Here is a 22,525-nt window from a genome sequence, read left to right as displayed (position 1 = left end):
AGTCCAGCTATTTATTTTGCGTTTGGAAATCTTTGCAAACTTGATTTAATATGAAGTTTATGTTTACTGGAGACATTTTGTGTTGCTTGACTTTGAGGAATTTAAATGTCCTTTCTTCTACATGTAATTTGGTGCCTTTCTTAATGATGCAATAGCAGACAAAACCTTTTTGAAAAGCGGCAAGTTGGAGCTCAATCAAACAGCAGGCGTTAACGTCATTGGCTGCAGCTCAGAGGTGGTATTTCAAAAGCTTTCAGAATAAACTGGAATGTTATAAAAACAAAGTCTTAAAAGCTGAAGCACTTGGTAATAACCCAATGTTTGTGATTTGTTCAAAGTCTGAATGGTATTTCTAATTAAAGGAGGGGGGAGAGTATTTTGCCATCAAAGAAAACAAAGCGTTGTTTAAATGATTTAAAAGCTCGCTCTACTCGTTTCTGAAAAGGAATCATCCTAAACAGCCTCAAACGTTCTAAATAGTAGAAGCTATAGTCATCTTTAAAGGACTCCTGATATCTGGAATAGCAGAGAGAGACAACAGAGATGCAAAAAATGTGTGGAAAAAAAGTTGAAAGACGCTGTGGTGTACATAATTCAGGTAATGTAAACGAACACAAATACAAAACATTTTTAATTGAATTTTCCTTTTTTTGTTGCTAAGAATGTAAACCCATAAAGTACAACAGGGGAATAGAGTATTTACAGATGTTAAACAAACAAGACATTTATTTATTGCATCAGCACTCAATAACACAACCTTGTACGACGAGCAGATTGTCCCATAGTTGCATAGTACAGGTGAGTCAGGTGTACTTGCTACTGGCAATTGGTGTTAAGTGCAAAATTGAATAAATGTCAAAACACGCTGCAGAGCAAGACGTGGGGTTAAACCGATAAAAACCCAGTAGGTCCATATAAAGCATTCGGTGACTAGCATTAAACCCATACAGTGTATGGCGGGGGGGGGGGGCATTTCTTTAACAGTAAACAGGAAGGTTTTTATCCTGACTTTGAAGCAGCCGTGCACTTTTCAAACAGATGCAGCTGATATCTGTGCATCTCTGATAAAAACTGTTAAAGTTTAAAAATGAAAATGAACAGATACATTCTAAAGTGTTAGAAGTCTCAACTTTTGTCCAAAGAAAACACAAAAAGAATATAAATGAAAAATGTAAATTATAAATGAACTGTAAATAACTCTGATTTTAGTATAAACATTAAATATGATGATAAATAAATAATGCAAATTAAATCTGATGTGGAGGCATGTTAATGTAGTTTTATCAAATGCTCAAAGTGAATCCAGACAGATTTAAATTGTCGTTTTTATCGTCTCTTAAATGTATTTTAAACTGGTGTGGAAGTCAATGAAAAGATGCAGATATATTCTGAGCCTTCGACAGCAGGCAAACAGAAAGAGAGCACCTCTTAGGATGCTCCACTTCTCTTCTAGGAGGCTCTTTTTGTTGGTTAGTGTTTCTGTTTCCCCAGGTAGAAAATCCAATAGCGCTAAAAAATAAAAATGAACAATAATAACGTGTTCCAGTTAGTTGCCATTGCGTCATTCAACGGTAACAGACAGTGGCGACTCGTCAAAGAGCTAAAACATCTCAGACAGCAGCGGTCTGGGCTGTCTGAGATGCTCATAGGGCTGCAGGAAATGAGCTCGCCAGCACCTCCTTGAGTCAACACGGTCTTATCACTAATGCTGAAACACTCCATCACTCAACCAGAGCAGGGTCGTGGTTTACGCTATTGTGTAAAGCTGCAGAAACAGGATGAATAAATACAATTAGTTAGGCTTTGGAGTCACAGTGGATAAGGCTTGCTCTTGGGTCCTTCTGCCTTCTCGGTGAGGCTAAACGATGTCAGCGCTCAGTGTTTGCAGTTCCTCATCAGAGCTGGATCTCCTCAGGCGCCGTGCAGCAGCTCTGCTGCAGTGAAAAGAAGAGCGTTGTCCCTGCAGAGCTGCACATAGAGTCACTGCATGGGGCAGGATGGGCCCTGGAAGCAGCAGCACACAGAGGAGCCCATGGCTTTGGGAGGAATCAGGTCCAGGTCTTCATCGTCAGGAATCTCATCCAGATGGTAGCCATCCTGCAGCAGCTGCTTGCTCAGATCAGGATGGACCTGGAGAGCAGAGAAAAAAACAGCAACAAGCAAACAAAACATTTGGATCAGTGGGTAAAGTTGGATCTCGGTTAAAATTGTTTGCAGCATCTTCATCACACTGACAAAAAAGATACGAAAAAATATAAATCATTCCAAAAGGGAAGGTCCACTTTGAAATAGCTTTATCCTGACTATAAACATTTTTTTAAGAAAGGGGCAAAAGTTATATTTTAATGTCACCCAGTGCTACAGCCCACCACATGGCACATCACTGTGTTACCATAGCAACGACTGCTTTCCTTTTCCGTTGGAGGGAAAGTTTGGGATTCAGCCAAAGACAGAAAAAAAAGAGCTTCCTTAAGTTCAGGAAGTAGTGGAGTTGTGCATAGAGTCCATTATCTGCCTATTTTCCTAAAATAACAGGAAACTGGCTTTCAATTCCGCTGCGTCACATTGGAATTTTTCTATTTGGCATCAGGACAAAGTTAGATTACCCTAAAACTGCTAAAATAAGGATCCATTAATTCCCAGTTACTGGTTAGAAATACTGTGATTTTGAGACAAAAGGATTGAATGGGACAGAAATCTACCTGAAACAAGTAAAAAACTAAAAACTAACTGGAGTTTGATGGAGAAACTAGAAGTAATATGATTCACAGTCTAGAAATTCAAACTTCTTCCACACATTTCTTCACATTCTGCTACAATATTCAAACTCCAAGTCCTTCCAGAGTTTAGGATTGTAATGCCAAAGTCCAGGATTTTTACTTTGATAATAAACTGAAGTTAAAATCAGATTCCTGAGATTAAAGTCAGAAATAGGCAGCTTCCTGTTTGATTCATTTTTATTTTCCCAATGGTCCTAATCATCTTCCATACCTTTCCTCGACTAAAGCAGTTACTGATTTTTTTTTTAAAACATTAAATTTTTTTAATGGTTAATAACCTTCTGTTGTCATGACTTTAACATCTAGAAGAAAAACAAACATTACAAAAAGATCTTAAAGTAAGAACCCTCATGTGACAGAGTTTTAAATCAAATGCAAAAAAAAATTAGGGCTGAGAAGATTGATTAGATGAACCGATTATTGACTAATTTGTTATTTGTCACCTAGAGTACAGAAAACTGTAAAAGTGCGGAAAGCCTGAGTTCCTTTAAATCAAGACTAAAAACACATTTGTTTAGGATTGCCTTAGACTGTTCTAGTTAAATAGCTCAACTAAAACATATTTTCTTTAGTCCAACTGTTTTTAATATTCTTTTTTGTGTCTGCATTTTTTATTTTATTTATTTTTTTTTTTCCTACTTGCTTTGATTCTGTTTTAGCGTCCTGTATTTTAATCATGTAAAGCACTTTGCATTGTCTTTGTACTGAATTGTGCTATACAAATATTAGCTCTAGGCCTTGCCTTGCCTAGAGTAATGACACAGACTCTTAAAGATCCAATTTTCTGAAACAATAAACAACTAACAGCAGGGATTCAGATAAAACTCTACAAAAATAGAAACATTTTCAGTTAAGATTTCAAATCCTTTAAATGTATATATTATGAGCATACCATACATCCAAACTACATGGGTGTGTTCCAGTGCATTTACCCTGAGGGGGAGATTGTTCAATGCTCAAAATAATACCAGGAGCTCATACCCAACGGGCTACATACAGACTGCAGTTATAAACAAGTTCAGCTTGTTTTATTGGAGTTGCAAGACAAGATGTCCTAAAAGTTTGTTTCATAAGAGCTAATAAAAAGAAAGAAAACCTGAATCTGAACAAAACAACACTGTCTAGGAGGATTAGCCCCAAGCGGATACGTCTAAATATATCTTTAATAAGAAATCCAGTGAAGCTTTTTCTCTACAAACAGGGTTTCTACAGCATAAGGCAAGTTAAATTCAAGACTTTTTAATGCCACTTGAAATAAAAATTTAAGACCAAATTCACAAGAAACACAAGAAAACCTGCTTGCGACAACTTAACCCAAAGGTTTATTTTAACATAAACCACTGCACTATTGTTTCACATTTTGAAAAACGTCCCATTCAGGAAGAAAGCTAAAAACACACAAATGACAGATATATTTGAACAATTATTAAACTGAATTCACAAACTTTGTTTTAGCAGAGAACAAAACAAATCAGTTTTAAAGCCCCAACATAACCAGTGCTAAGTCTTTTTTGCAGCTATTTTTCTTTGTATGGTTTTCTTAGTATGTTTGATTTGGTGATAAGTGGAGGCGTTGCAGAGACAAGGGTGGAACTAAACTGAGAAATACCGGCTGTTTCTCTCTAACTCCATTTTGACGCTTTGTGTTTCGTGCTTCGCATGTGCGACTCCACTGCCTTAATTCCCATCGTTCTGAGCTTGAATCACTTCTTGCACTAAATCCACTGAGCCTCATGTATGTTCCCTGGTTTTAGCCATGGAGAAAACTCTTGGCTGGAGACAATTTGGTTACATTTACACTTGCTCAGATTTTCCAGACAAAAAGTTAATGGTGCATCTCCCAAATGTCCCGGCCGCAACAACGCTTTATTGGTTCCACTATCGGGACGGAACCAATAATGGCGAGCCGTTATTTGTTTTAAATAAATAAATAAAAAATTGTCAATTTTAATGTTTTATTTAGATTACAAAAATAAATCCTAATAAAAATGATCCTATTTATGTTTTAAAAACGAAGGCCTACGAAAGACTGATTTAAGACATTTTAATACCAATTAAGGCCTTAGTTTTATTTTGAAGAATTCAAGGCCTTTTAAGACTTTTTAAGGACCTGCGGGAACCCTGTACCGAGCAACCGTCTGGGCTTTTTTTCTATCAACTCAAGAACAAAACTGATTTGGCAGCGGTGATAAATCAAATTAATAAAGTAGTTTTCAGTTAGTGCTCAAAGAAAAAACAGACACCTGGTATTCAGTGTTTACCCTGAAGGCAAGGCTTTCAGTGATAGCAGTATAGAAAGGTGCACGGAGGATAAATGTGTACGGTATGGGTTAATAGAAGAACAGTGAATTATCTCACCACACCCACTTGTCAACAGTCAAACAGGCAGTTTGCAAATATGCAAAAGAAGCATCAGAGAAATCTGAAAAATGTCCTGTGAGGCAACCTCACCTCAGCGGAGGAGTATCCTGAGGAATAGTGCTCAAAGTCGATCTCTTCATCGCTGTGAAGATCAAGAGAGGCTCATTAGTCTAAGCTGTCTAACAAGACGTCAAGGCGGCCAACTTTAAAGGCTGCCGAAAGATTCTGGGTCGGCTAAGTGTGGAGATTGAAGAAGAACATGAGAAGCCATAAAACTTTAAAAAGGGAAGTCATATTTAAATAAAGCATCTTATTCTGTCTGCAGCAGCTTCATCTGTTGGTTCCATTACCCACCTGTCTGAGTCCAGAGCTACCAACATCTCCTCAGCATTCTGGCTCAGAGCAGCGTAGCCCTTGTTGAACTTCACCGTCCTAAAGCAGAACAGACAGAGGAGCATTGCTTTAACATTTCCTGCTTCATGCCAACATTACTCGAAATAAAGAAAAGAAAAATCCTTTTTCTCTTTCCTCACCTCTTGCCTCCCTGCCTCGGCTGATTGGTCACTGCTGGGCCTGCAGAGAGGGCTTTCCTCTTCAGCGCCTTCCTCACCATCTCTCTATGTTTCTCTTTGGATGATCAAAGGGAGTAAATTCATTCACATGTGGTAGGACTCAAACTAAATATCTATTTACTTATTTTTTTCTGAGACTACATACAGAAAACATCAGGCTGAGAGAGAGATGGACAACACTAGATCATTGCTGTTTTTCTAGCACAAATGAACATTAGATCCTCCATAAATTGTTTCATGTGGATAGGTTTGTGTATTTGTAATCCCTTTTACTGCTTTCATGGACATTTTGTGATTAAATAGAGGAAAGCACATGCTCCTGGTCTAAATGGGTGGAAAATCACATTGTTTGGTCAAACTCATGTGACTACAAAGACTTTTCTTTATGGAGAGAAATTTGTTACATTATTGTTCCAAGAAAAGTAAAAAAAAATAATCCTGAAATGAAACTTGGAGAAGTTTTAATCAGAAGGAAATGTCAAAATTTTACTTAAATGTTGGGGGTTTGTGTTTTTTTTTGTTTTGTTTTTTTTTTGTATTGTAAAATGAAAAATTTTTTTGTTGTGTTTTTAAAGATTTTATAATTTTATTCTTGTTTTTTTTTTTTATTAATCTTTCAGATTTAGTTTTTACCAATTGCATTTTTTGTTTAATATTTTCTTTGACAGATCAAATCTTTCCCCTTTAAGCCCAATAAAAATGCTCCCTCTTAACCAGTACAAATGCAATTAATAAAACTCAGGCTGAAAAACAAAAATAAAATAAAAATAGAAATTAAAAACCTGGTCAAATACTTTATTTTACAAAACAAAAACCAAACAAAAAATAATTAGAGAAAACAAAAAAAAAAAATCTAACAAAAAAGCAAAGAATACTCTCAAAACCTTTTCTGGAAAAAATGTTAAAAGTCTTATTCCTGGATAGCAATTTTCTTTTCTTCAAAATTTCAATTTACAAAACGTGCTCTTTGCTTAAAACAATAACGGAACAAAGTTCACTCCATATATGTGGATGTAAACCTCTCAATCTATGCAATGTTTTGAACTTTTTGAACTCTTTAACCTCACTGACTCTTCAAAGCTACTATTAAAGCACTCTAAATCATTGGATAAATTAAACCCTTAACTTTATAAAAAGCTAGTTACTTATCTAACAACCATTCAGCCAACATTAATATTCATAAAAACAGACTGAAGGTTTCTAGATGCAACTTTTACATTTCCTCTCCCTTCATTAGTAGAAATGCTCACGTAGTTTGAGGTGGATGGCCGGCGCTCTGGACATGATGTAAGGTCCTCTCTTCTCCACCAGCCGAATGCCTCCATCTGGAATCTTAGGTCTTGCGCCGTTACTGGGTCCCTGAAATTTCACAAATGATTATTATTATGATAATTATTTTTTGCTACATAACCAAAAAACTCAAATGTATTTACTTTTTTTTTTAAATCTTATAAACAATATATGTTTACATTTTATGTAAGCCCCTTTTATTAAGGTCAATTCCTCTGTTACCAACAGCTTTTGGACGTCACCACATCCCTAAAACCCCATCAAGACATGAAAGATCATCTAAAATCAGAATCTCTCAAGCAGCTGCAGAGATCTAAAAATATGGCCTTTATGGAATATGGAAGAATTTTCTCTGGTTACATGAGACCATTGTTGTTTTCTATGGTTTAAAAAAAATCTATATGTGGAGCAAAAAAGTACCACTAAAAACATGCAATCAAAACTGGGGGGAGTGTTGGCAGTATCATGCTTTCATTAAGAAGGTTATAATTTAAATGATCCCAAAATACGAAAAATCCAAGAAGAAAAAAATTGATGCTGCAGAGGTCTTGATGCTGGGGTAGAGGTTCAACTTCCAACAAAACAACATCCCTGAGCGTACAGCAGATGGATCAAAGTATGTCCATGTGTCAGAATCATGGTCCACATCTGAATCCTACTGAGATGGTGGCTAGACTTAAGAATTGATTTTCAAACTTTCCAGTGAATCTAAATAAGCTTGAGTAAATATACAATTTTGCAGGACAGAATGGACACACTTTTCCACACAAAGCTGAAAGACATCCCCTAAAGTGTCAGAAAAGAAGATATTTATGAGGAATAAATACAAATACACACCCTACTGTAAGGCTTCTATTTAAACTCCATGACATTCATCTTGTTTTTGAGCTTTTTTATTAGTCATTCTGTTTAAATACTTAATGGTTTGTAGCCAAAAAGGAAATGGAGAAGTTCCAACTTTCCAAAGAGGCTTTCCAAAAACATATAGCAAATCAACGTATTTCTTAAGTTATATTTAATGAGCAGCCAAGCTGGTACTTTCGGGGTTTACTTATAAACATCATCATGTCTATTTTTACGGTTACTGTTTTTGTTTTGTTTTTTCGCTGAGGCTCCAATAATAATCGTTAAAGCGAAATAAGTGCTTCAAAACACGTTTTTTATATGTTACTAAACAGCCTGACGTTACGTTCATATACATAAGTCAGAAGGCTTTCTTTAAAATACGTCTCACGTAAACAACTGTCAAAATATGTAAATGCTAGCCTAGCTAGCGAGCCTCCCAGTTTCTCTTTTCTTATCGTCAGACTAGCTTTAGCTGACATTACCGACAAAACTAGCTGTTCCTGCTGCGCCTCCAGGAGCGTGTCCTTTTCGGGTTCTTCTATTATGTCGTTCATCATCTTCGCTTTGATTGTTGTCACAACTTCTCCCACAGCACAGCCATGATAGTAGTCCCAGAGCAGAGGAACCTGCTACTCACACTCCTGTTAGCCTGCTAGGCTAACATGGTTAGTTAGGGCTGGTTAGCAGGGGGTCTCTACTTCCAGGGGTTGTGATTCATTACAAGTGAAGCAGATACAGGGGGGAAGCGTAAAAAAAAAAAAACTCAACAAAATAGCTAACACCTATTTGTAACCCAACTGTAACCAAAGGTGCCGTCTTTTATTACCAGAACTATGGGATTACGCTAGACTGATTCTCCTGTTTATTGTGGTCTCTCTACCCTGATGTGAAGCAGTATGTCGCCCCCTAGTGGCCGAAATAAAAAAATAATAATAATCAAATAAAATAACATTTGTGCCCATAAATAAGTACGGAAGAGGATTAGGACCACTGAAAAAATTAAAGAGTTAACTGATTTTGAAATTTAATTTTGGGATAATATGAGGGGGAAAAAAAATCAGATTTCTGACTTTAATCTCAGAAATCTGAAACCGCAGCCATGTCTCTTTTAGAGACTAAACAATCTCTCTTGTTTTAATCACCTTCTGCTCCTTCTTTAATGAAATAGCATCACTGGGGGCCCCTCTGACACGTAAAAAGTCTCCTAAGTCCATAATATTCCACCAATTTGTCACTGGGCCCCCCAAAATAACTCAGATCTTTGTCAGTGATGCTGAGTGCTCCGACGTCTCTTCCTTCATGATTCCCATCTACATTAACATCCAAATTTCTGAGATTAAAGTCAGAATTCTGAGAAAAGAGTCAGAATTCTAAGATTAAAGTCGGAATTCCGACTTTTTCCCATAATAAACTGAAATTATATTTTAAAATCAGTTAACTTTTTGTGTCTATATTGTGTCTTTAAAGAGATGCAAATTAATTCAATTTGCAAAGATATTTAAAGGATTTAATTTAGTGATAGAATGGAGGCAACCAGCCTAAATCTCTAAGCCTAAGATTCTGATTAAGGTAAAGAAAATCCAGGTTCTCAGGTTTTCACCAAGTATGTGGATATTTTATTGACAGTACCTAACAGACATAAGACTGTAGGAAAGTTGATCAATCCAGACCAATAATATTGTAGGAGATTTTTCTCCATTTTTAGTAAAATCTTAGAATTTGGATTATTTTGTTTGATTTGTTATTTATAGTAGGACTTGTTTAGTGATTCACTTAGTTAATGAATTTTAACTTAGGATGTGGGTGTTTAACAGTATAAATAGGTAGGTCTTAAGAAAAAAAAAAGTTACGCTATTAATTACGTTAATTATTTTTGACGTGAATGGTCATATTTTTTTTTTCTTTTACCAGTTTTCAGTAAGTCTCATTCAATCAGTCAGTCATTCAAAGAACAGGTGTATGAAACAGAGTGAGGAAACTGTGTACGCTAGGTTTAACCTGTTTGTCTGTACGTAGAATAAAGCAAGCAAAGAAGTGGATTTTGACCTTTTTTGTACTGCGTAAGCCAGAATCCATGGTGCATCAGGTGGCTATTCGAGTTGAAATCACCTTTTTGCTTTGATATTAAGTTTTTTTTATTACTTTTGTACAAATAGTCACTAAAAATATCCACAAAGCTAGTCAGCAGATGGGTGCATCATGTGCTCTAGAAATTGCTGTAACCTGAAGACTTCAGACATCCAGCTCAACATAATGTAACTTGGATTCTGTGCCTTTCCACTTTCTGAGCTTTTTCCCCCAAATACATTTATTTTCATCATTATAAAGGAAAAGACAGCAACAGTCAACTCTCTGTATTTACTTTCCTAGTAGTGGCTCAAACATAAGGAATAAGCTACATGAAGCCAAACTTGAACTTGTGTCTGATCCGACTTTTTTCTAGGGAACCTGAAGCTGTGGTCGCTGCTGGAACAAAAGCCACATTCGCCGTATAACTTGATCCGTTGTCTAGGTTAAATGCGATTAAGAAAAAAAAATATTTGTAGAAATAAACGCTTCCAGAAGCTGCAAAGTTTAAGATTCTGATTATTTAATTCAGGTTCTCTTTAAACTGTACAAGTTTTAGTTTGCCCATGTGTCCCTCTTCCCGTCTGACAAAGATAAACCCGGGTTCTACTTTGGTTGGAACTATGCAGTCCATTTGCTTTAACCAGATGTAATTGCTGCGTCATACAATCCAATTATTTCATTAGATCGGATCCCATGTCATAGCTGGTGAGAGTTGGGGTTAACCGCTGTGGACGTTCTGTGATTCTTCCTACATCCTTTCCCTAAATATTCACTATCATTTTTGCACCTTTATCTAATACTTTTTCCTTCCACTCCACTCTTCTTTAACATTCTGATGCAGAACTCTAAACATAAACCCTTTTCAGCAGAAATTGTTTGTGGCATGTCGCCGTCCTGTGAAGCGTGATAATGATGAATTAAGAACAGGTTTTGCTAATTAGGTTCTTTATTATTTCCATTATTTTGTACACAACAGGACAGCATGTATTGGATCAATAATATAGACATTTCCAATGGGAGGTAATCAGGAGAATCGTCTCGATGTGAAAAATGGCCTGAGAAGAAAAGAAAGACGTTTTAAAGTTTTTCAGTCAAAAAAGAAACATGGCTGCGAGTCAACACTGCCTCTTCTCACCCTTCTTGTCTATAACTTGTCAATTCCAAGCTCCTCTGGTGTTGAAATGCCAAGTTCTGTGAGGGTGGGCTTCAGCTCTTGGATAACGTAGGGGTAGATGTCTTTGTGGGGACCTGCTTTATCCTTCAAATAGAGGAAAACAATTGTTTATTTCCCTGTTAAAATGTTAACTTTTATTATCTACATGCTGGAACATTGTCTTTTTCTTGTCTCACTGGCAGTTTCAGTTTGGTAGTGCTGAAAGAACAGTTCCTGACGGAGGCAGGGGGGTTGGACTCACCTTGACAGCTTCAAGGATGCGAATGGCACTGGCGAGATCGTTCAGCCTTCGACAGGCTCTTAGCGCTGAATCCAGGATCTTGGGTTCTGGGACCAGGTCATATCCGATTAAAGTGTTCATGCCTATAAAGCAAAATAACGGACGGAAAGCCTTGTTATTTAGTAGACAGTAAAATAATTCTGAATCAACAGTCTGATTTGATGTCAAAGACATTTCTGCCAGGGTTACATGGATGATTTAGACCAGAATCACTGAAAATCTGAGGATTAGTAATTAAACTCCTTTTTCTAATGAGAAGTGAACCAGGGTTTAATTATTGGGTAACTTTTTGTGTGAAATTAGGAACAAAAAAAAAATGTTAGGGTTCAGAAAAGTCTACAGTTGCTTTTCATTCATTAAAATAAAAGCCAACTTTCAATAGGTCTTTAGCTTGTAACAAACTCTTTTATGTCCATATTAAGAGGGGTTCTGTGTTTCTCCAAATATAGAAATATATCCCATGAACCGCTCAAACAAATTTGACTGATTGACAAACTGCTAAGAATGTAAATATAGGACCTCAAAAGTAATGAAAAAACACCATATATCTCTGCAATGAAACACAGGAGGCGTGTCCTCTGGAACGCACAGCGGCTGATTGCCATGGTAACGGCTTGGCCTAGTTCAGGGCAATCAGCTGAATGAGATGCATAGATAGGCTGTGTCTAAATGTCCGCCATAACCCCTATATCCCTCAACCACTATATAGAGCGGGGACTATATAGTGGACCTTATAGTGAACTCAGTTAACCGACTGTTCGGATAGATGATCACTACTTTTCGCTCCCTGTTGGTCACATGACTCCACCTCCCTCGCACGGTGCCTGTGCCATCTTTGTTATTTGTCAGCACTGTCAGGTAGCAGCAGCCTATGGGGAAAGTGGGCCACTGTGACAATACAGGTGCTGGTCATAAAATTAGAATATCATGAAAAAGTAGATTGATTTCAGTAATTCCATTTAAAAAGTGAAACTTGTATATTATATTCATACATTACATACAAACTCATATATTTCAGATGTTTATTTTGTTTAATTTTGATGATTACAAATGACAACAAATGAAAATCTCAAATTCATCATATCAGAAAATTAGAATATTGTGAAAAGGTTCAAAATTGATGGCCCCTGGTGCCACACTCTAATCAGCTAATTAACTCAAACCACCTGCAAAAGCCTTTAAATGGTCTTTCAGTCTAGTTCTATAGGCTACACAATCATGGGGAAGACTGCTGACTTGACAGTTGTCCAAAAGACGACCATCGACACCTTGCACAAGGAGGGCAAGACACAAAAGGTCATCGCTAAAGAGGCTGGCTGTTCACAGAGCTCAGTGTCCAAGCACATTAATAGAGCGGCGAAGGGAAGGAAAAGATGTGGTCGAAAAAAGTGTACAAGCAAGAGAGATAACCGCACCCTGGAGAGGATTGTGAAACAAAACCCATTCAAAAATGTGGGGGAGATTCACAAAGAGTGGACTGCAGCTGGAGTGAGTGCTTCAAGAACCACCACACACAGACGTATGAAAGACATGGGTTTCTGCTGTCGCATTCCTTGTGTCAAGCCACTCTTGAACCACAGACAGCGTCAGAAGCGTCTTGCCTGGGCTAAAGAGAAACAGGACTGGACTGCTGGTGAGTGGTCCAAAGTCATGTTCTCTGATGAAAGTAAATTTTGCATTTCCTTTGGAAATCAAGGTCCCAGAGTCTGGAGGAAAAGAAGAGAGGCACTTCATCCACGTTGCTTGAAGTCCAGTGTAAAGTTTCCACAGTCAGTGATGGTTTGGGGTGCCATGTCATCTGCTGGTGTTGGTCCATTGTGTTTTCTGAGGTCCAGGGTCAACGCAGCCACATACCAGGAAGTTTTAGAGCACTTCATGCTTCCTGCAGCTGACCAACTTTTTGGAGATGCAGATTTCATTTTCCAACAGGACTTGGCACCTGCACACAGTGCCAAAGCTACCAGTACCTGGTTGAAGGACCATGGTATCCCTGTTCTTAATTGGCCAGCAAACTCTCCTGACCTTAACCCCATAGAAAATCTATGGGGTATTGTGAAGAAGAAGATGCAATACACCAGACCCAACAATTCAGAAGAGCTAAAAGCCACTATTAGAGCAACCTGGGCTATCATAACACCTGAGCAGTGCCACAGACTGATCGACTCCATGCCACGCCGCATTGCTGCAGTAATACAGGCCAAAGGAGGCCCAACTAAATACTGAGTGCTGTACATGCTCATACTTTTCATGTTCATACTTTTCAGTTGGCCAACATTTCTATAAATCCTTTGTTTTTATTGGTCTTCAGTAATATTCTAATTTTCTGATATGATGAATTTGGGATTTTCATTTGTTGTCATTTGTAATCATCAAAATTAAACAAAATAAACATCTGAAATATATGAGTTTGTATGTAATGTATGAATATAATATACAAGTTTCACTTTTTAAATGGAATTACTGAAATCAATCTACTTTTTCATGATATTCTAATTTTATGACCAGCACCTGTACATCCCATGATGCTTTGTGAGGAGAGCTCTCCTCGCAAAGCATTCTGGGAAATAGCTGCTTGTCTAGTGAGCGTGGATGATCACCATGGGCGTTTCTCAATATGCGTTCTTGAGCGTTCTCGTGTACTCGTGACACGTCATCAGCCTCAGCCAGAGTACCGTTCCAATTCTCGAGAACGCCAGATCGAGAACGCACCAAATCCCCGGATGTTGTTCTCACCCCGCCCTCTTTATCGAGCATGCATCAGAGCAGACTTGTGCGTTCTTCAGACTGACCGCTTCCCCAGAATGCCCCGCGGCCGCAGCTTGATTCCAGACAGCGCTCACAGTGGTAAGTTAAACATTCCCTTTTCTGCTGCTGTTGTTCTTCAAAAGTACGTTTTGAAATCGTTTGAGGCGATAACATTATACATTTAAGCCTCCCTGTGTGGTCTGTTTACAGAGTTAGTGCGAAATTTTAAAAAAAAGTCCGATGTTGAGCGGACCAGAGTGACCAGCAGACCTCCGAGGGTAACCGCAGCCAGGGCTAAATTTACCCCGTCTGTAGTGCACTTCTCTCGGTCTAGTTATGTGTGAACTACCGCTCGTTCTGATGGCGGTTTTTTGCGGTTCGGTAATTTTTTTAAATGTTTTTTAAGCTTTAGAAATTAAAAATATTGTTTTCAAAATGCTTTGTGTAGGGAATAAATAGTTTTGACTGTTAAAGAAATGCTAAAGAACGTTGCATGTGATGACGTCACGAGTACGCTTCTGCTCCAATACACATACGTGCTTGCGTGCTCGCGTTCTCATCAAGTCCGATCTTCCTGCGTTCTCGCCAAGAACGGACTTGACGAGAACGCGAGTACGTACTCGCGTTCTCGTGAATTGAGCAACGCCTTATATTTTAAGGTGCATTGTAGGAAATTTTGAGTCCATTACTTTTTCATCCACTAGACATTCAGACACTGATCTAAAATTGCGTAATCGCTATACAGCGATTAGAGTGGACATTCTGGCAGCCATAGAAATCAGCTGTGTGATATCACAGACAATGCAGAGGTGTGAAGTGACAATCAAAAGATAGGGGGGAAAAAATCAAAAAAGTTATTAATCCCTAAAGGGAATGTCATCTTTGTAATAGTTTTAATAGACAGGATATAGGGCTGGGTAACACGTAGGGTGAGCCAATTCGATATGATTCTCTATACATAGCTTATGACACAATTAAATACACCCACCCAGTGCATGAAAGGGCAACTTTTGAAGCTGAACCTGGCCATGTTTTGACAAGTGCTTTGACTTCTTTATATTTCTTGTGTACCGCTACTTCAGTAATAAAGTGATAGGTTGGGATAATGCAACGGGGCTCCAGTGTATTTACCATTTAGCGAAAACCTCTATTTTCAACCACGCAGTAAGATTGAAATCCAGGCAGATAAAACAAACATAAAGCAAGTCTGATCTTGATGGCATGGGGTGAGACAGATGGAATCTTATACGTGATGTTGTCCAGAGTTATTTGCTTTGGGTCTGCAAGTTTCTTTTATATTTTTGGTGCTGCTAGCTTACCAGCATGGTGCCTCTGTAGGGGAGCCGGCAAGTTGGTCATCTTTCCAGTAAAGCGTACGGCACCATTGGAGTGCATGCATTTGTTTTGTCAAGTTCTAGGCTCCTTCATTGGCTTTAAAGTCAAAATGAGCCTGTGAACAGTAACGGCACGTTGTAATAACTCCACCTAGTGGTTGGGAGGTGTCAATACTGAAAGCCAGAATACGGATATTAAATCGCTTTTAAAAACATAGATATTAATTTTTGTATTGAGTTTTATGCACAGCCCTAACTTGATATTTTCTTTGTTTTTAAGAAAGGGGCAAATATTTGACGTCATGTCAACATGCGCCACAGACGTCCCTGTGTTGTCATAGCAATGACTGTTTACTTTTTCCGTCACTGGGAAGAAGTCATCCTATTCTAGTTAATACCCCCCACATACAACCCAGACGCCTTCCACAGCTGTGAGTGTGACTTCATTGGGAGTGACACTTGATAGTTTGGGATTCAGCCATTGTATCAATGATTGCTAACACTAACCAAATAAACAACCAAAGGTTAGCATTAGCATAGATAGAACTGGCAAAGGGAACTGGCAAAGGTAAGGACGCCACCTACTGAACAGGAAGAGTTAGAAGTTGTAGCTACAAACATTTAAATAAAACTGCTACAAGCCTTCCTCATAACTTTGTTTTTTTTCATGCACCTGCTGAGGAGGCCAGGTTTTAAACCGAAGCAGAAGATGATCATCAAAAACACAAGGAAATCATATTTATCATGACATCCAGTTAATGGCTAATGGGTGAATGGTGGTGGATCTTCCTCTGTATTAAGGCCTTAACCTTTGAGAATCTTCTGGGTTTGAATCCCTGGGAAATCCTCATTAAATAATGAGAAAATTCACTGAATATTCAGTGTTAATAACAGCAACCGTCAGTCACCTTTCCGAAGCTCCCAGGCGTCAATGTCAGGTTTGCTGAAGTAAGTGACCCAACGAGAATCAAACTCCTCGTCTGTCTCCACCTTGCCATGGGAGTAACATCTGGATGCCAGAGGAGCTGTAAAATAGAAGTCAAACGATCCTTTCAGAATTTTTTCAATGAAAGATAAATAAGAATTAACTTCCTGATAAAAAAAAGTCAAAGCAAAAACAGAGCAACACATCTGCTTTTATTTCACTCGAAACAAAAAGACTTACTACTATATCAATCTGATTATTTATTTTGAACCCTGTTCAAATAGAGAAATGGAATACCTGTCATCTTTAGGGGCATATTTCATGTGCAGATCATTTTGCCCTGTGCATTTTATGGAGTAATGTGTCTAACAGGCTGTTGTTGGGTAGTTAATTAGGCAACACATCATACAGGTGAGTGGTTTGGGGCTTAACTTGTGATTCTTTCCACCATACAGCTGAAAAACACACTGACACTTTGTTAAACATGCCATTAACCAAAAAATATACATGTATATAAAAAAAAAGACATTAGCAGCCTTGAGACTGTATATTAATAAGAAACAACCTAAATCCAAACATTAACTATGTTGATACCAGTAGCTTTCGCATAGCAAACTGTCCTTATCTTCTCTCAACACAATGAAACTGGAGGTAGCACTACTAGCAGCTGTAGTTAACCATTAACTCTGAATTACACTGACAACACTTTAGAACATTATTGTATCTTTATGGATATTAATCCCAATGCAAAAATTGCATTCATAGTCAGAGACCAAAAACACCAACCGAATCTACTTCTGCTATTTTTAAAGAATTAACAGTAATTCAGAGGATCAATCAACCCCTCTTAGGAAAAATATTAACTGAAGCAGTCGTCTAGCTGCCGTTTTTAACCCTTTTAGTTTTAGTCAGGGTTGAAACTAGAACGGAACATAAGATTAGTTTCGGTTTTCCTCCTTTTCTACTACAACCGGAGAGTTTCAAATTCTGGGTGTTCACATAATAAACTGGACTGAGCTCATAACACCGACGCCCTGTACAAGAACGGCCAGAGCCGCCTCCACCTCCTGAGGAGGCTGAGGTCTTTTGAAGTGAGCACGCCCCTACTTAAAAACTATGACTCTGTGGTGGCATCGGCCCTCCTCTAAGCTGACATCTGCTGGGCCCCTGGCAGTGCAGAGCGGGACAGAAAAAGACTGAACAAACTGGTGAGAAAGGCCAGTTCTGTCCTAGTCTGCACTCTGGACTCAGTGGAGGAAGTGGCTGAGAGGAGGGTGCTGTATACGCCTACATTCATCATGGAGAACACCTTTCACCCTCTGCATCAGAGTGTAGAGGAGCTGTGCACCTCCTTTAGTGAAAGACTTTTACACCCTGTCTGTAAAAAGGAGCGCTACAGCATGTCATTCATACCTGCTGCAACCAGACTCGACAATGCGACACTACAACAAGCAATAACTTGTGCAATATCTAATGTGCAATTACTATTTAATACCCTGTGCAATAACCTGTTCCTCTATATGTGACACCCAAGTGCAATAACTCTGCAGAATCTGCTGGTTCAATCTCTAATGTTAGTACATACTATCTCTGCTTTTTCTCATAGTAGCTTCATCTGGTCTGTTCCTGTTTGGCTGTGACTCCATCCATGAGAGAAATATCAGCTGTGCTGCTGCCATCAACACCTTTGTTTCTAGATGTTGGAGCTTGGCCTGTTTTCCAATGTAGTCCTGTTTCTCTGACTGTGACTGGCTGGATGTGCTCTCTTCATCCTCTCACATTGGAGTTGGCTTAGAGCTCGTCTGCCTGGCTGTGCGTTTCCTGGACGGGCCGCGTTTTAGAGTTGCCTTTTGTATCTATGCTTCTTTTTCTATGTCTGCTTCTGTCTTCTTGAACCCCAGTCGGCCTTGGCAGGTGGCCGCTCACACAGAGCCTGGTTCTGAAGGAGGTTTCTTCCTGTTAAAAGGGTGTTTTTCCTCTGCACTGTCGCTACAAGCATGCTTAGTGTGAGGGATTGCATTGGAGTCAATGAGTCGATGCAATCTACGGGTTTTGCTTAGGCGCTATGTAAATAAACTGAATTGAATTGAATATAAGTAACCGTGTAAACACCATGTGCAATAACCACGTATGATAATCCCACTATATAAAAAAAATTGTCATATTTGGACACACTGTTAATATTGTAAATATCCCATACACCTTTTTCTAGCTTTGGTACAGTGTTCTTGTCTTTTTTACCATTTGAGCTGATGTACCTAGTACATTTCTCAACTGTGAGGTCAATTAAGTCGATCAGTCAATAACGTTGAACTTCCTTTAAGACTCCCTACACACCTTCATTCAAGGATCACCATATATGAACACACACTGAATGGAAGTGAAATGAAAAATATTGACCTGATGAAGTGAACTTCACTAGAAGGAAAAGTTCAGAAAGATGAATTCAGAATAAAATCAATGGAAACCGGATAAATACCCGACGGGACAAGTATATTCTTCCAGATGAGTGTTGGTTATAGCTGTGTTAAGAGGCCACCAACACTTCTGACCTAACATGGGGTCATTACAAGGTCGCGAGGCCTGTTCACTAATTTTTATTCACCAGTAGCAGATTTAAACCACAACACGAACCCTGGAATAGCTCAACATTGCTAAAACAAAAGAGACAGGGACGCCTGCTTTAGAAATGCTTCAATGTCACCCCGTGTTAGCTCCCGGCTACATGCTAACCGGCCAGAGCTTCCGTATCCAAAGTTTTTAAATACCATTGGGATATTAGTGTAAAGCGGCAGTCCTACCCGAATAACCGGTCCGTGTCCGAGCCAGGCTTCGGAATCCTGCGGTTGATACACGGGAAAGGGCTCGGAACATGGTGCCGAACGACAGATGCTAACCGTCCTGCGTGTAAAAAGGGAGACTGTGGACGGACAGACACGATGAGGGCGCCAATCGTCACGTGACTCACGGAAAAAGCCGAACGCTGAAAGATGACGGCCTGACGTCATGTAATCATCTTCTTCTTTGTTAGATTGGCGGATTGCAAACAATTTTTAGCTGCATACCGCCACCTACTGTACATGAGTGTGTAGCTCTATAGTTCAACCTAATACATTTATTTTTTTATTTTTGTGTAATGTAAAAATAAAAACAATGCTTTATTTATAACCAAATTTTCCTCCCTATCTCCATCTTTCCCTGAAATTCATTTAATACTCCCTTCTCTCCCTTTTTCCATAATTACTTTTCTCATCCTCTCTCTTTCAGTTTCATATTTAATGCAATTCATCAAAACATGATCCATATTTTCTTTTCTTTCACAACCCTTGCAGATAAATCATTATTTCTCTTCCCTAGTACAGAACTCTGGAACTAGAGGACCTGAGTGGTCTGAGAGGTTGATACACCGACAACAAATCTGTTATGTATTGAGGTGCTGATCTAAGGGTGTGACTTTGTAATGAAAGTTGGTGGGGACACTACAGGTGCTGGTCATAAAATTAGAATATCATGAAAAAGTAGATTGATTTCAGTAATTCCATTTAAAAAGTGAAACTTGTATATTATATTCATACATTACATACAAACTCATATATTTCAGATGTTTATTTTGTTTAATTTTGATGATTACAAATGACAACAAATGAAAATCTCAAATTCATCATATCAGAAAATTAGAATATTGTGAAAAGGTTCAAAATTGATGGCCCCTGGTGCCACACTCTAATCAGCTAATTAACTCAAACCACCTGCAAAAGCCTTTAAATGGTCTTTCAGTCTAGTTCTATAGGCTACACAATCATGGGGAAGACTGCTGACTTGACAGTTGTCCAAAAGACGACCATCGACACCTTGCACAAGGAGGGCAAGACACAAAAGGTCATCGCTAAAGAGGCTGGCTGTTCACAGAGCTCAGTGTCCAAGCACATTAATAGAGAGGCGAAGGGAAGGAAAAGATGTGGTCGAAAAAAGTGTACAAGCAAGAGAGATAACCGCACCCTGGAGAGGATTGTGAAACAAAACCCATTCAAAAATGTGGGGGAGATTCACAAAGAGTGGACTGCAGCTGGAGTGAGTGCTTCAAGAACCACCACACACAGACGTATGAAAGACATGGGTTTCTGCTGTCGCATTCCTTGTGTCAAGCCACTCTTGAACCACAGACAGCGTCAGAAGCGTCTTGCCTGGGCTAAAGAGAAACAGGACTGGACTGCTGGTGAGTGGTCCAAAGTCATGTTCTCTGATGAAAGTAAATTTTGCATTTCCTTTGGAAATCAAGGTCCCAGAGTCTGGAGGAAAAGAAGAGAGGCACTTCATCCACGTTGCTTGAAGTCCAGTGTAAAGTTTCCACAGTCAGTGATGGTTTGGGGTGCCATGTCATCTGCTGGTGTTGGTCCATTGTGTTTTCTGAGGTCCAGGGTCAACGCAGCCACATACCAGGAAGTTTTAGAGCACTTCATGCTTCCTGCAGCTGACCAACTTTTTGGAGATGCAGATTTCATTTTCCAACAGGACTTGGCACCTGCACACAGTGCCAAAGCTACCAGTACCTGGTTGAAGGACCATGGTATCCCTGTTCTTAATTGGCCAGCAAACTCTCCTGACCTTAACCCCATAGAAAATCTATGGGGTATTGTGAAGAAGAAGATGCAATACACCAGACCCAACAATTCAGAAGAGCTAAAAGCCACTATTAGAGCAACCTGGGCTATCATAACACCTGAGCAGTGCCACAGACTGATCGACTCCATGCCACGCCGCATTGCTGCAGTAATACAGGCCAAAGGAGGCCCAACTAAATACTGAGTGCTGTACATGCTCATACTTTTCATGTTCATACTTTTCAGTTGGCCAACATTTCTATAAATCCTTTGTTTTTATTGGTCTTCAGTAATATTCTAATTTTCTGATATGATGAATTTGAGATTTTCATTTGTTGTCATTTGTAATCATCAAAATTAAACAAAATAAACATCTGAAATATATGAGTTTGTATGTAATGTATGAATATAATATACAAGTTTCACTTTTTAAATGGAATTACTGAAATCAATCTACTTTTTCATGATATTCTAATTTTATGACCAGCACCTGTATAAGGCAGAGCTCCACATTTAGTTCTAGTTCATCTGATAATTTTCATAACAACCTAGCCAGAACCAATCAAAATTACCACCACAAGAAATAAAGCTAAACAGTTCATATCATTTTTGTTTTGTTTTTGGTCAGCCTCACTCATAATTTCATATTTGTATTATATTATTACATGCTTTGTTGTATGGCTGTGTTGAGTTGAAATAACTGTTTTTTTTTTCTGTTGCTACATCACCTTCCCAACGGTTATTTGATTGACAGAGAAAAAGAAAACACAATTAAACAGGAGTCAGAGATCTTTTATTTATCAATGGATATAACCAGAGAGACCACAGAAAACTACCTCCGTTCTCTAGCCTTCAGGAGCCGTCTGAAGACCTTTCAGTTACCTCAGCTGTTTTAGAGACGCACTGTCCACACTCTTTAATCTTCCTTTGCAAGGCACACCTTAACAAAAGCCGGAATCTTGCTTTAGACCCAAACCTCCTTATCTATCACAAGCCGTCTTGCACCACAAGGGAGTTTGTAAGAACCTGCTGCCACCAGACTCTATAATAATGCACTATAACCAAAATAACTCCTGTAGAAACCACTGTGCAGCTATATTATAGTTTTTTTATTTACTGGCTGTGCAATATTCTGTGCAACATGCTGACTGTGCAATATATGTGAATATATTAGTCATACCACTACCTCACCATTGCTCCCTACCTACTACACTTTAACGTAAAAGTAAATCCACCTGTATATAATCAATCTGGATTGCACATATTTTAATTTTTTATTTTTTATTTCTTTATTTCTTATTTTGATTTTGTTTTTCATTGTGTGCGATACATGTACAGTTGCACCTTAATCCTTATTTATCTTGATATACTGTATATACCTGGATATACTGTATATATATTGTTTATTGTTTATTCTTAATGCACCTTTTTCCTCCTTGTTTGCACCTTCTTTGACTTCTATGCCAATATGTCACAAGTGAATTTCTCCGCTGTGAGATCAATAAAGCTCTTCCGATCTAAGAAACCGTGATGTCATACCACTGTTG

At 38.6% G+C, this 22,525-nt stretch overlaps 2 protein-coding genes across 2 annotated transcripts; both read right to left on the bottom strand.

The window, feature by feature from the left end:
- Positions 1–593: 593 nt before the first annotated feature.
- fam219b (family with sequence similarity 219 member B) lies at positions 594–8,703 on the bottom strand. The gene is made up of 6 exons (XM_038306430.1): positions 8,332–8,703; positions 6,964–7,072; positions 5,675–5,768; positions 5,496–5,573; positions 5,232–5,283; positions 594–2,130 (listed from the first exon to the last, which is right to left on the bottom strand). The coding sequence occupies exons 1-6, from the start codon at positions 8,404–8,406 to the stop codon at positions 1,981–1,983; spliced, it is 558 nt and encodes a 185-aa protein (XP_038162358.1). The 5' UTR covers positions 8,407–8,703; the 3' UTR covers positions 594–1,980.
- A 2,144-nt stretch (positions 8,704–10,847) lies between these two features.
- Positions 10,848–19,338, bottom strand: LOC119797361 (cytochrome c oxidase subunit 5A, mitochondrial-like). The gene is made up of 5 exons (XM_038306419.1): positions 19,179–19,338; positions 16,361–16,477; positions 11,335–11,456; positions 11,055–11,177; positions 10,848–10,974 (listed from the first exon to the last, which is right to left on the bottom strand). The coding sequence occupies exons 1-4, from the start codon at positions 19,249–19,251 to the stop codon at positions 11,064–11,066; spliced, it is 426 nt and encodes a 141-aa protein (XP_038162347.1). The 5' UTR covers positions 19,252–19,338; the 3' UTR covers positions 10,848–10,974; positions 11,055–11,063.
- Positions 19,339–22,525: the final 3,187 nt, after the last annotated feature.

Source organism: Cyprinodon tularosa, unplaced genomic scaffold (genome assembly GCF_016077235.1).
Source record: "Cyprinodon tularosa strain WSP-4 unplaced genomic scaffold, ASM1607723v1 ctg580, whole genome shotgun sequence".
NCBI classification, from domain to species: domain Eukaryota; kingdom Metazoa; phylum Chordata; class Actinopteri; order Cyprinodontiformes; family Cyprinodontidae; genus Cyprinodon; species Cyprinodon tularosa.
This window is presented reverse-complemented; position numbering and strand designations above follow the sequence as displayed.

Coding starts and splice junctions, on each gene's coding strand:
- fam219b (XM_038306430.1), bottom strand. CDS start 8,406: ATGATGAACGACATAATAGAAGAACCCGAAAAGGACACGCTCCTGGAG. Junction 7,073..8,331: donor AGGAACAGCTAGTTTTGTCG/GTAATGTCAGCT, acceptor GTGAAATTTCAG/GGACCCAGTAACGGCGCAAG. Junction 5,284..5,495: donor GTAGCTCTGGACTCAGACAG/GTGGGTAATGGA, acceptor TGATCTTCACAG/CGATGAAGAGATCGACTTTG.
- LOC119797361 (XM_038306419.1), bottom strand. CDS start 19,251: ATGTTCCGAGCCCTTTCCCGTGTATCAACCGCAGGATTCCGAAGCCTG. Junction 16,478..19,178: donor GACACGGACCGGTTATTCGG/GTAGGACTGCCG, acceptor TCTATTTTACAG/CTCCTCTGGCATCCAGATGT. Junction 11,457..16,360: donor CGCCTGGGAGCTTCGGAAAG/GTGACTGACGGT, acceptor TTTGCTTTATAG/GCATGAACACTTTAATCGGA.